The following is a 12139-nucleotide window of genomic DNA, read 5'->3' as shown; positions in this document are numbered from 1 at the left end:
AGATATATCAGTGAAATTTGATAGAACAAAAAACAGGAAAACGTATTAAATCCATTTTAAAGCCATTACTCTGACGCATCTGAAAATAAGCTTAGCTTTGACACTTGCCCCAATATACGGGACAAATGTAAACTTAGAAATTTGTTTTTGCCAACATTTTTTAATATTTGACTTTCAAAGAGAAAGTAATAAAAACGCTGAGAACTTATTTAGTGATGCAACTGATATTTTTTTAAATATTTATATGTTTGGCCGTAGTGAATTTATTTTAGAAAAAATGGAATTTGCACTATATTTAATACATAACTAATTTAATATAGTTTTCATAACCATGATAAGTGCTGTTTGGGAAAACTTCAAACTATAATGTCTCATGTTCACGAGTTTGGAATATGGCGAAACATTTTTTAACATAATTTTGGCGCAAAAAGAATAGATATTCAAACTGCTTCGTAAGCGAGGATGGTGAAAAAAGCTGTTCGAACATGATTATTAAAAATCTTTTTCATAGTTTTTTTTTTTTAATTTCTTTAGCTTATTTTTTCATCTCCAAAAAATACCCCATCTAAAGCTTTTCAGGAGCTGGAAGTGCTCATAATACAGAATATTAGGAATATACTCAAAAAACTGTCTTGATTCACGCTATCCATCGGTTTTAAAAATTCTATTCCCTAAAGTAAAATTTGCAATAAATTCCAATATGCGAATCTTTTTCTTTCAATTAGAAATTTATGTAAACTCCAGTCAGATAAATCAGCGTACTTTCTTCAAGCGGTGGGAGACAAAATTGGAAAAGAAGGGGGAGCTCCCATGTAAATTTAAAATAAAGAGCTTTTCAAAGAAAGAAGCATATTTAAAAACTTTTTTTGGGTACAGAGTACAAATTTTAGATCTTGAAAAACGAGTTTATAGATCAAGTTTCAGTAAATAATATATACCATATTTGAATTGCAATTCAGAACTGCAGCTGCAGCTCTCATTTCAAAGTTGTTGGTTCTGAAGTATGAACCAAATGCTCTCTAAAATCTAAACTTGAATATTTTTTTACAAATTACATTTATTTTCGGAAGGTGTAGCAAAGCACAATGGGTCAGCTAGTGTCATATAAATTTCTTGAAAGAAATAAGCAAAAAGATTGCAAATTTGCTCCGAGATATCACCGACATGTTCGTCAAGATGCATTTTTGACGGAAAATTCCCAGTTTTCAATTTTGTTTTCACGTAGTTAAAAAATTCTTATTTCAAGTTTAGTTTTAGCACTGTATTCTTCAAGTGCATTGCTAATGGCCAATTTCAGTTGATCGCATAAGTTCAAATACGATGCTAAAATTTCATTAGTATTGTACTTTTTGTAAAATTTTTGTGCTTTTTGTTTCCGATTCTTTAAGTTCATGATTTGTCTGTTGAGCCAGACCGGGTGTCGTCTTCTTTTCTTCAATGGTGTTTCTTGTGAAATAATTCCAAAACAAATTTTGTAAACGACGTTAGCAGCAGTATCGACATTTCCTTCATTCCTATAAATTTCTTGCCAATTGACACTGTTTAATCTATTCTTAATGTTTTCATAATTTGCATATTGGTATTCAAAGACTTCTTCATATACGCAGTCGTTGGGTCTTTGATGTTCATGTATAAATATGGAATATTCAATCACCGTATGAAAAGATTCTTCCCTACTGGTGCTGGTTTTTTATGTGATTAATTTGATTCAATCCCAAATTAGCAATTTTGTCAAAAATGAACTGCATAATGTTTCATTATCCCCAACGACTTGGAGTAATATGCTTTCATTTTCAGAGTCCTCGATGAAGTCAGCGTGGCGTTGATTGAAATCTCCATAGATATAATTTTGACCTCAGCAGATAGATGGGATATGACCTCTTCTGCAGTGATGAGGAATTTTTCATAAGTGTTTTTATGAGCATAGTCTGGTGGAAAATACACTGAGGCTAGCACGTGTGTTTCACCTGCTATGTGCGCCTTCACCCAAACCTGTCAAACTCATTGAATTTTTAGGTTGGAATTATTTGAGAATTAAAGTTATTAGAAATGGCTATAAGAACTCCGCCACCTGACTTCTTCTGAGACATTTGAAAATTTCTGTCTTCTCTGAAAACGTTATATGCACTTCCAAAAATTTCTTCACTGCGATCGTTTTCATCCCAGCTAGTCTCAATTGCTAGAATGACTGAGAAGGATGAGCTCAGCAATTTTTTTTAAATATCCTTCATTTTGGTTGGGATTTTCATGCGATTGAAATTTTGACAATAAATCAAAATTTCAGTCACACTCTGTCTTTTGGAAGAAGTTTTTGAATGTGCATCTGCTTCAAAAGTGTTCGTATCTAATTCTACTTCCGTGGAAGGCGTCCTTTCTAGCGAAAATTTGAAGGGAGAGTGTGGAACTAATAATTGATTTTTTACCTCTTTCTTCCGAAAACTCGGATTGTTAAATTTTTCGCTGCTCTCTCTGGTGAGGTGCATTGGATCCGGTGAGTATGGAAATGCCTTCGATACGACTCCAAACCATCCGAAGCCGCCTTTTCTGTTATTCCGTACTCGTGGTGAACCTCGAAAAAAAATATGTCCCTTTTGTGTCCCGCTAAAATCAGGGATGAATGACTTGAAGAAGTTTGAATCCAACCAAAAAATAAATAAATGAATAAATACATAATTAAATACATAAAAATGACCACATGTCTCGAAATATTTGTAAAAGTTCGTGATTTATCCTTTCGGCAGAAAGGAAAATATCAAAAATTTTAATAACTAGACTTTTGAGGGATGATATACCAAAAAAATATTTTACAAAATAGGATCGTTTTAGTTTGTGATCAATGAGGTGATGAAATTCCATGTATTTGGCAACTATTTCTTGTTTTTCATTTGCACGCTTTGTGTTGTTATCTTCCCAATAGAAAATTCAAATGGATCATTAAAGTAGCCTAAAATTATACATCTTTTGTTCTGGAAATTCAGTTGTAAATCCATATTTTTATTTTAAAACGTGAAAAACGTCGTGGGACAGGAAAGGGTTAAAACTTTTGATGTACAAGCGGTATGATTATCTGTGGATAGGAGTTTTAAGAAACCATTGAAATTGAAAAGTGATCGAAAAAGAATTGAACGTTAAGTTACATAGCCCCTGTGTTTATGCAATATGTTTGAAAACAACACTAACTTAGAGCAAATCATCTCAGTAACACGAGGAACTATTAATTGAAAATACTTTAAGCTACAGCATATTTGATTTTGTTGGAGGTCCTGACACAGTACGCATCTATGAATATTTTATGTTACTTATTGTGCATCCGCAGCCGATAGGAGCTGATCTTTATTTATTGAGCTGTGGTTTGTAAATGGTATCAATTTGACATTTTGAGTAAATGTATATGTTCGAGACATTTCCCGGAAATATTCATAAATTACAAATTAATTGGAGAGTAGGAAAGTTCCCAGATATTTGGGTGCGATCGCATATTTGCAAAATTAACACTCGTTAACCACAAATTGGTGTAGCCTTGATGGGAATAATTGAATCGCGAACATCGTGAGATTGAAATGAATTTAAAGGCAATGATATCCACCCACAGTTTTAGTGTTTCAAAGTCAAGTGATCAGTGATAATGAAATATCAAAATTCCATCTGGATAAGTCGGATATTTTTGGTGGTGACGTCGTTTTCTGTGACAATAGTTAGTGGACAGGAATACGAATATGAGTATTACTATGAAGATGAAGTTTCTCCAATCACGAGTACAGGTACGACTCAATAAACCATTTGTGTCGACAAAAAAATACAAAAGTTAACTCATATGAAAATTTTCTCAGTAACAACGACAAGAACAACCACCAGAACTACGACGAAAGCAACTCCCACTACTCGCATAGTGAGGCGAACGGCTGCTCCGGTCAGAAATGGTCAACAAATAAGGCAACAGCCCTGCACCGTCAGGTCATGTTCCAATCTTTGTAAGTAACAACAGATTTGTTAGTAAAATAATCCTTGATACATATTTTTCAAATTCATTTGTTGTAAGTTCTTTTTTTCAAACAAACAAACAAACATGAAAAGATAGGATTAAAACGGATTATGCTGGCACATTTTGATATGGTCATTTTTTAACATTGTTAAATATTCAGAAATGTTCAGAAAGAGCATCAAAGTGCCAAGTTCTGCAATAAGATTGCATAACTGAAGGCGTTTAAAGTTCAAGCTGTTCCCGTTTTAAATGTTCTCATGATTTGTGAAAATCGCCTGAATTTTAGCAACGATCTTGAAAAATATGTTTAGAATATTAATATTGATTTGATTTTTAACACTAGAATTCGTTATTGAGAAAAGAAAATGTTTGGTTTTTGGGTTGCACTGAAACAGCTTTTAATTTTCTTTCTTCTTCTTTAGGGGGTCAGCAATCTGACGTGGTGGTCAACATAATTGCGGATATGTACGGCTATAGTGACATGCTAACTGGCAAAAGGAGGGTGGCTAGTGTTGTGAACAACAATGCCTTCAGCTATAATGGAATGAGAACCGTAGAACCGATCAGATATTGGTACACTCAGCAACGTAAGTTTTTGATCGTATTACATTTGTAACTTAATTTCTGATTGTGTTCTGCATTGATTGCAGAGCAAATTCCCATTATCGACTATGGGGGAGTTCGGCGTCCGGGAATGCGAGGCCAGGCTGGCGGTACCCTAATGGGCGGAGGCAATCGAAGGGTCGAATATGAATATGTGTATTATGAGGACGGCGAAACTGATTATGATTATTACAGCGATTATTTGACCCCAGGGAACGGCCAAAATGGTCAACCTAACATTTTTAACATTTGGTTCCGAAATCTTGTGAACGGGCGAAAAAGAAAAGTTTAAGTTCAGTTCGAAAACAATAAAAATATGTATTAAGTTCGTTTGTATATACACTGCCGGCCAAAAGTTTGGGATCACCCACTAAAAAACATGCAAATTTTGATCGTTCATATCTCAGCCGTCTTAGGACATATTGAAAATCTTCTGATCTCATTTGAAAGATAATGAGCAATAGCTATCTCGGAGGTATTTTGCCCAAATTTAATGTTTTAGTTTTGAACTTAAAACTTAACCTAAAGTTTTACCATTTTCAAAAAATCGCACTCAATATTCAAAGCCGATCATCTCGGGATAGGGTGGACCAAATCTTAAAGTTTGAGTGGCATTAGAATCCCTAATCTTTACTTCTCAAAACACAATCAAAAAATTTTGTGAAAAAATTCAAAAACGTATTTTTAATTAATAAAATAGACACTTGAGTTATCGTCCAAAAGTTTGGGATCACCTCTTTGTATGGTGAGTTTGGGATCATTCTTATAAAAACATGCAAATTTGTTTTATTCATATCTTTCTCATCTCACATCGTATTGCAGATCTGAAGGGTTCATTTGGAAGCTTAGGAATTGTTGGTTTTAAATAAATTCATTCAAAAATTATATTTCAAGGTGAGAACTATAAAAAAAATCTGAGAACTTTCAAAAAAACAATTAAATTCAGGTGATTTTTTTATGGTTATCACTTCAAAATATAATTTTTGAATGAATTTATTAAAAAACAACAATTCCTTGGCTTCCAAAAGAACCCTTCAGATCTGCAATACGATTTGAGATGAGAAAGATATGAATAAAACAAATTTGCATGTTTTTATAAGAATGATCCCAAACTCACCATACAAAGAGGTGATCCCAAACTTTTGGACGATAACTCAAGTGTCTATTTTATTAATTAAAAATACGTTTTTGAATTTTTGCACAAAATTTTTTGATTGTCTTTTGAGAAGTAAAGAACAGGAATTCTAATGCCACTCAAATTTTGAGATTTGGTCCACCCTATCCCGAGATGATCGGCTTTGAATATTGAGGGCGATTTTTTGAAAATGGTATAACTTCAGGTTAAGTTTTAAGTTCAAAACTTAAAACATTAAATTTGGGCAAAATACCTCCGAGATAGTTATTGCTCATTATCTTTCAAATGAGATCAGAAGATTTTCAATATGTCCTAAGACGGCTGAGATATGAACGATCAAAATTTGCATGTTTTTTAGTGGGTGATCCCAAACTTTTGGCCGGCAGTGTACAGTACGAATCGTTTTCTAATTGAAAGTCCAATCATTGCATTGATCCCTTAGACGAGTTTCCAGTTTCACATGTAAGCCGGTTAGTTTAGTGCAGATCGTTTACTTCGGACGTTGCCTCGAAGGCGAGTCGTTCTGCTTCACGTTCTGCCGCAATCCTAGCGTGTTCTTGAGCTATTTTTTCGTACAGCGTAAAATGCCTGTCTTTGGCCTTGGACACAGCTACCGTATCTCGAGGTAGAGATGCTTCCTGGAGATAAAAATAATAATTTGCAGAAAGTTAGAACAGCCAAACATGAGTCACTAACTAGCTTCAGCACTCACAATAACAGGTTGATGAGGATTGGCTCGTTCGGCAGCTATTTTTGCGTACAGAGCCATGTGTCTATCGGCTGCTCTCTGGACGGCTTCTGTTTGCTGAGGAGATTTCGGTAGGTGACTCAACTGTGGATAGAATCCATGAGCATCGGCGACATACTCAACGGTCCGCACTTGATTCCTTGGATCGACGTAGGAAAACGATCCTTTAACCACACCACTTCCATCCGAAACTTCACTGTGGGTACGATCAATGTGGCCAGGTCGACGACCAGCAGCATAGCTGAATGCGTATGGCTTTGGTGGAGGCGGAAGCGTGGTAATCTCTTCTTCGACTATGACATGTCCTCCTAGCAGATGGGATACATCACAATATCCCACAGAACTCACCAGTACAACCAATATCTAAGAATTGACCTTTCGATTATAATGCGCTAAAACACAGGTACGATTACATCAGTCTAAGCATATAAAAGCATACTTACGGCTATCCCTTCCAATCGTTGCATGTTGAACGGATCAAAAAGCACTTTTCAGAAAAAAAACACTTCTTTACACAACCAGCTTGTTTAAGCTACTGAATGCAGTTGGTTTGAAAGCTAGAGCAAAGCATTGCACAGTGGGGATTTTTGATAAAAAAAGGTACCTAATTCTGTGACGATCGCCTAAACTGTTCTATATTTTGGGAAACTATCATTTCTTATGCAAAAAAACACAAGGAATCGAATGGTCTACACCGCTTTCTGACAAAATTACTCTTAACTTGACTTTTGCCCGATTTCCCCTATTTTTTTGGGTGTAAAGTTATAATTCCGATTGTAGCCATCTACCTTGCTACCAAAAAGTCATACAAACCATACTTATTTATGTAAAAATGTCAGTTGAATCGATTGGTGTACTCCACTTTTTGTTTTTACTACGACAAGTGGCTCGTTTTTCCTCTTTTCCCCTAAATTTAAGATTTTTTCAAAGAAATGCAGTCAAACAAAGTGTAATCCAACAATTTTTCATCATAAATGATCATTTTTGGTAGATTTATTCATATTCTAACTAATCGCGTCACTTTTTTGTACTAGAATGAATATAAATGGCTAAATAACCCCAACCTCCCCTAGCTTTTTTAAATTTATGCATAAATGTCACTGTAACAATCGAGCGATTCACATACCAAATGCAAAAACCAAGTGATTTAGTGTAAAATTTGTCGCTGAATCGAGTGGTGTACACCGCTTAGTGCTCAGCTTACGAGAATGGCCGCAATCACCCCGATTTCCCCTAAAATCGAGCGATATGTGGAAAAAAATCATTATAACAAATGACAATGTATCATAAAATGCACAAAAATGATTGAAATAGGTGTAAAACTTATTGCTGAATCGAATGATGTACACCGCTTAGCGTTCAGTTGACGAGAAGAGCCACAATCACCCCGATTTCCACTAAATTCATTAAATTTCTTTGAAAAATACATTGTTACAAACGAGAGTTTAATTTAACAGATACAAAAAACATTGAATCGGTTGTAAAACTTATTGCTGAATCAAATGATGTACACCGCTGAGCGTGAAGTTGACGAGAAAAGTAACAACCACCCCAATTTCCCCTAAATTCATATAATTTCTTCGAGAAAAAATTGTAACAAACGAGTGAATTTGAGTATTACTGTCGAATCGATGAGAAGAGCCTCATCATGTTAAGTTAGTTCAGTTATTTCTGTGCACTTTCTTATGCATTCTCGAAAGTTACATGATTTTTTTTTCTTAAATTGCAAGTATTTAGGGGAAATTGAGTCAAATAGGGCTTTATGTATCAACAGAATTTAAGCGGTGTCCATTATTTTATTCAACAGTTAGTTTCGCATTAGATTTAATGTGTGTGTACCTTTTTCGATGCTTGCTCATTTGTTACTACGATTTTTTGGTTAATATTGTATGAGTTTATGAATGAATTTAAGATAAATGGGGGAAAATGAGACTTTTCTTGTCAACTCAGTGCTAAGCGGTGTTCTTCATTCGATTCAGCGATAAGTTATCCACCTAATTCAATGTTTTTCTCATATGTTCATTTGCATTTTCGTTTGTTACTATGTTTTTTCCAAGAAACTGCATAAATTTAGGGGAAATTGGGGTGGTTGTGACTCTTCTCGTCAACTTCACGCTTAGCGGTGTACATCATTTGATTCAGCAATAAGTTTTACACCCGATTTAATGTTTTTTGTATCTGTTAAATTAAACTTTCGTTTGTAACAATGTATTTTTCAAAGAAATTTAATGAATTTAGGGGAAATCAGAGTGATTGAGGCTCTTCTCGTCAACTGAACGCTAAGCGGTGTACATCATTCGATTCAGCAATAAGTTTTACACCTGTTTCAATCATTTTTGTGCATTTTATGATACATTGTCATTTGTTATAATGATTTTTTTCCACATATCGCTCGATTTTAGGGGAAATCGGGGTGATTGCGGCCATTCTCGTAAGCTGAGCACTAAGCGGTGTACACCACTCGATTCAGCGACAAATTTTACACTAAATCACTTGGTTTTTGCATTTGGTATGTGAATCGCTCGATTGTTACAGTGAAATTTATGCATAAATTTAAAAAAGCTAGGGGAGGTGGGGGTTATTTAGCCATTTATATTCATTCTAGTACAGAAAAGTGACGCGATTAGCTAGAATATGAATAAATCTACCAAAAATGATCATTCATGATGAAAAATTGTTGGATTACACTTTGTTTGACTGCATTTCTTTGAAAAAATTCTTAAATTTAGGGGAAAAGAGGTAAAATGAGCCACTTGTCGTAGTAAAAACAAAAATTGGAGTACACCAATCGATTCAGCTGACATTTTTACATAAATAAGTATGGTTTGTATGACTTTTTGGTAGCAAGGTAGATGGCTACAATCGGAATTATAACTTTACACCCAAAAAAATAGGGGAAATCGGGCAAAATGAGACGTTAAGAGTCATTTTATCAGAAAGCGGTGTAGACCATTCGAATTCTCGTGTTTTTTTACATAAAGAATGGTTGTTTTTTCATGCAAGGCGTTCTTGCCTGAATTGGGTACCGTTTTTGGCTCGAAAATCCCCACTGTGCATTGGCGGAAGGTCACGGAACATTCATCGGGGAATGAATGAAACAGAAGCTTTCGTACGATGAATAAATGTTCCCCACCATTGCATTGCGAAACTTTATCCACAAGTTCATTCACTGTAGCTTTCAAATGAAAATATGTATCTATGAAAGCTCAATTGTTGTAGTGCTTAATGATTAATAAAATATCTTAAAAAGAAAAGTTCGTAAAATATAGCTTTTTCCAAATCATTAGCCAGAGTTCTTACTATCTTAGCTTCTACAAAAGTCAACTTGATGGAGTGAACGAGCGTATTTCAAATTAAAAGTAAGTATGGTGTGTTTCGAAAATATATAGATGTACATATAAATGAAATAGAATTTCAAACAATTTAGCCTTCATAGAAGATTGCCATTACAAGCTTCTCCAAAGAAACGATCTAAAATGACGATTTGGTGATTGTCCGAAAAATATTTTTACACGAACAGTTTTGGTATAGGATAATAAAAGCAAAATAAAGTGTGTAGGTGATATCATTAATCCGTCATACTGGGTTAAGTTTTTTACGGCATCGATAAGTGTAAAAACGTGTTGCATCTTTTGTTCGTTTTTTTTAAATTTTCTATGAGAATCAAAAACTTTAAAATCCATCTCACGATGTGAGAAACAATGTCATCATCATTTTGTTATAATTGAATGATAACTTTACTACATTATTTAAAAAATAAAATTGAATAAGTTTTGTGTTATATTTATGAAATCTAAGTTTTTCAATTGAAGTTTCTTCCGGGGATAATAACCTATTTTTATTTCTCGATTTCTAACCATACAATATAAATGAGATATAATCTTGCTATAAGAATATCCAAAACTGATACAGTAAGGCTATGCTGGTATTGATTATTTTTTATATATATTGAAATAATTTAACATCCTACGGGTACTGAATTACATCTGATTTTGATAGAAAGCATATGAATATCAAAATATCTCATCGTGATATAATTTTGTTTTTCGCTCCTGATCGAGTAGGGGAACCATATTACCATATTGCATGTTAATGACAATCCACTACAAATTATCTACGAAGCATTTATATTTTGATAGATTAAAATTTTGTAAGTTTAGTTCTACTCGATATCAAACTTATTTTAATGTCAAACTATGCTTTCTCAATGAGAAATAGGGGAGCGTGGGGATACTTGATCCCCTTTTCTTATTTTCACCTTATCTTTTTGGAAAAAAAATTCAACTCGCACTCTTTTACGTTTTCTGACAGCGTGTAACTTCAAGTTTATATGCTCTTAAAATTAGAACGATACTTGAACCCGTAGATGAACTAGAAGCATTTTCGTGGGAGTAAAAAAATTGCGATATTTTTGAAGTTAAGGGAGACTTGATCCCTTATTCAGGAAGCCCTAATCCATGGAAAAAATCAAACAAAACCCCAAGATAGAATGTTAATTGACTTATTTGGTCATGTTTGTTCTCATTTCACAATCTATAATTGTCAGAAAAAAAAATCTATAGCTTATTTTCAACTCTTATGACATTGCATACTTACGGGCGCAATTTATTTATAAACAAGAGAAAATCAATTATTTTAGCCCTTTTCTTTAGATAATTGATGGATGAATATTAGCTATTGAATAAATATTAGTAATCTCGTAATCAGCAATGACCACGATCCATTGAGAAGAATAATATACCGGGATCATTTGTACCCATATATTAGGGACCCAAAATCAACATTTTAGAAAACTTTTTCTGAAAAAAAGTTGGGAGTTTTCCATTGCTTTGAAAATATTGTATTTTGAAGTTCATTTTACACTTGAAAAATTGATGTATTGGAATAAATATTTTTGTTATAATAATTCCATGTTAGGAACATTTTAAAATGGTGAAAAAAGATATTCAAGTCACATTTTGTGAAATTTTTCAAACAAAGTTCAATAACCAAAAAATTTATTTTGTTAAAATTTTTTGAGCTTCAACCATTGCTGTTTTGTTCCATTTGGTACATTTTTCTAGAACATTTGATCTTTGTACGACATTCCAGTTTTGAGATATAGCAAAGGAATCAAGTATCCCCAGGGATCGAGTATCCTCATTCTCCCCTACTAATACTACGCTGAATAGTTGATGATTTTGTCTTTTATTCAAGTTTATCGTTAAATAGTACTCTCCTATTTTCTGTTGGAAAAATATCTTAGCTAAAATCAGGTAATAAATGCTTTTTCCTTCTGGAGCCTTAACATATTAAGGTCCACGAAGAAATCTGAGCCGAGGAAACGCCGAAATTCAACATTTTGTATTTTAAAATTCGCTGGACCAAATTATACAAATTTAGTATGTTTGGGTTACCGAAAGTGCTGTGTTCAAATTAGTAGAATAGAATTTCATAAATAAATTTATAACGTTTGAGTTATGCTTCTGAAAGTAGTACGTTTACGGCAAGCGAAAAAAAAGAGAATTCTCGTGTTAAAATTCCCATCATAGAAAATCTGGAGAAGTTTTTTTTATGTACTAGCTAAACGAGAATTGTCAAACTATGTGTCTAACAAAATGTGTTATCAAGTAATTTATGAGATTTTCTTGATGGGAATTTATTAGCTGATATTTATATTAATAATTTTTTA

At 33.7% G+C, this 12139-nt stretch overlaps 2 protein-coding genes across 2 annotated transcripts; one reads left to right on the top strand and one right to left on the bottom strand.

The window, feature by feature from the left end:
• The first annotated feature begins 609 nt into the window (after positions 1 to 609).
• On the top strand, positions 610 to 5054 carry LOC129750645 (uncharacterized). Its single transcript, XM_055745650.1, has 4 exons — positions 610 to 3761; positions 3831 to 3971; positions 4405 to 4569; positions 4633 to 5054. The coding sequence occupies exons 1-4, from the start codon at positions 3626 to 3628 to the stop codon at positions 4875 to 4877; spliced, it is 687 nt and encodes a 228-aa protein (XP_055601625.1). The 5' UTR covers positions 610 to 3625; the 3' UTR covers positions 4878 to 5054.
• Positions 4468 to 6998, bottom strand: LOC129750646 (uncharacterized). Its single transcript, XM_055745651.1, has 3 exons — positions 6912 to 6998; positions 6433 to 6831; positions 4468 to 6358 (listed from the first exon to the last, which is right to left on the bottom strand). The coding sequence occupies exons 1-3, from the start codon at positions 6933 to 6935 to the stop codon at positions 6197 to 6199; spliced, it is 585 nt and encodes a 194-aa protein (XP_055601626.1). The 5' UTR covers positions 6936 to 6998; the 3' UTR covers positions 4468 to 6196.
• Between the last annotated feature and the right edge of the window lie 5141 nt (positions 6999 to 12139).

The sequence above is a fragment of the Uranotaenia lowii genome, chromosome 3 (assembly GCF_029784155.1).
Source record: "Uranotaenia lowii strain MFRU-FL chromosome 3, ASM2978415v1, whole genome shotgun sequence".
NCBI classification, from domain to species: domain Eukaryota; kingdom Metazoa; phylum Arthropoda; class Insecta; order Diptera; family Culicidae; genus Uranotaenia; species Uranotaenia lowii.
The sequence above is the reverse complement of the archived record's forward strand: the minus strand, read 5'-3'. Positions and strand labels throughout refer to the sequence as shown.

What these genes read in the sequence shown, in the direction of transcription:
- LOC129750645 (XM_055745650.1), top strand. Translation starts at nt 3,626, where the DNA reads ATGAAATATCAAAATTCCATCTGGATAAGTCGGATATTTTTGGTGGTG. An exon ending in TTCTCCAATCACGAGTACAG is followed by an intron (nt 3,762 to 3,830) that starts GTACGACTCAAT and finishes AAATTTTCTCAG; the next exon opens with TAACAACGACAAGAACAACC. An exon ending in ATATTGGTACACTCAGCAAC is followed by an intron (nt 4,570 to 4,632) that starts GTAAGTTTTTGA and finishes CATTGATTGCAG; the next exon opens with AGCAAATTCCCATTATCGAC.
- LOC129750646 (XM_055745651.1), bottom strand. Translation starts at nt 6,935, where the DNA reads ATGCAACGATTGGAAGGGATAGCC. An exon ending in AACGATTGGAAGGGATAGCC is followed by an intron (nt 6,832 to 6,911) that starts GTAAGTATGCTT and finishes GTCAATTCTTAG; the next exon opens with ATATTGGTTGTACTGGTGAG. An exon ending in ATCCTCATCAACCTGTTATT is followed by an intron (nt 6,359 to 6,432) that starts GTGAGTGCTGAA and finishes TTTTATCTCCAG; the next exon opens with GAAGCATCTCTACCTCGAGA.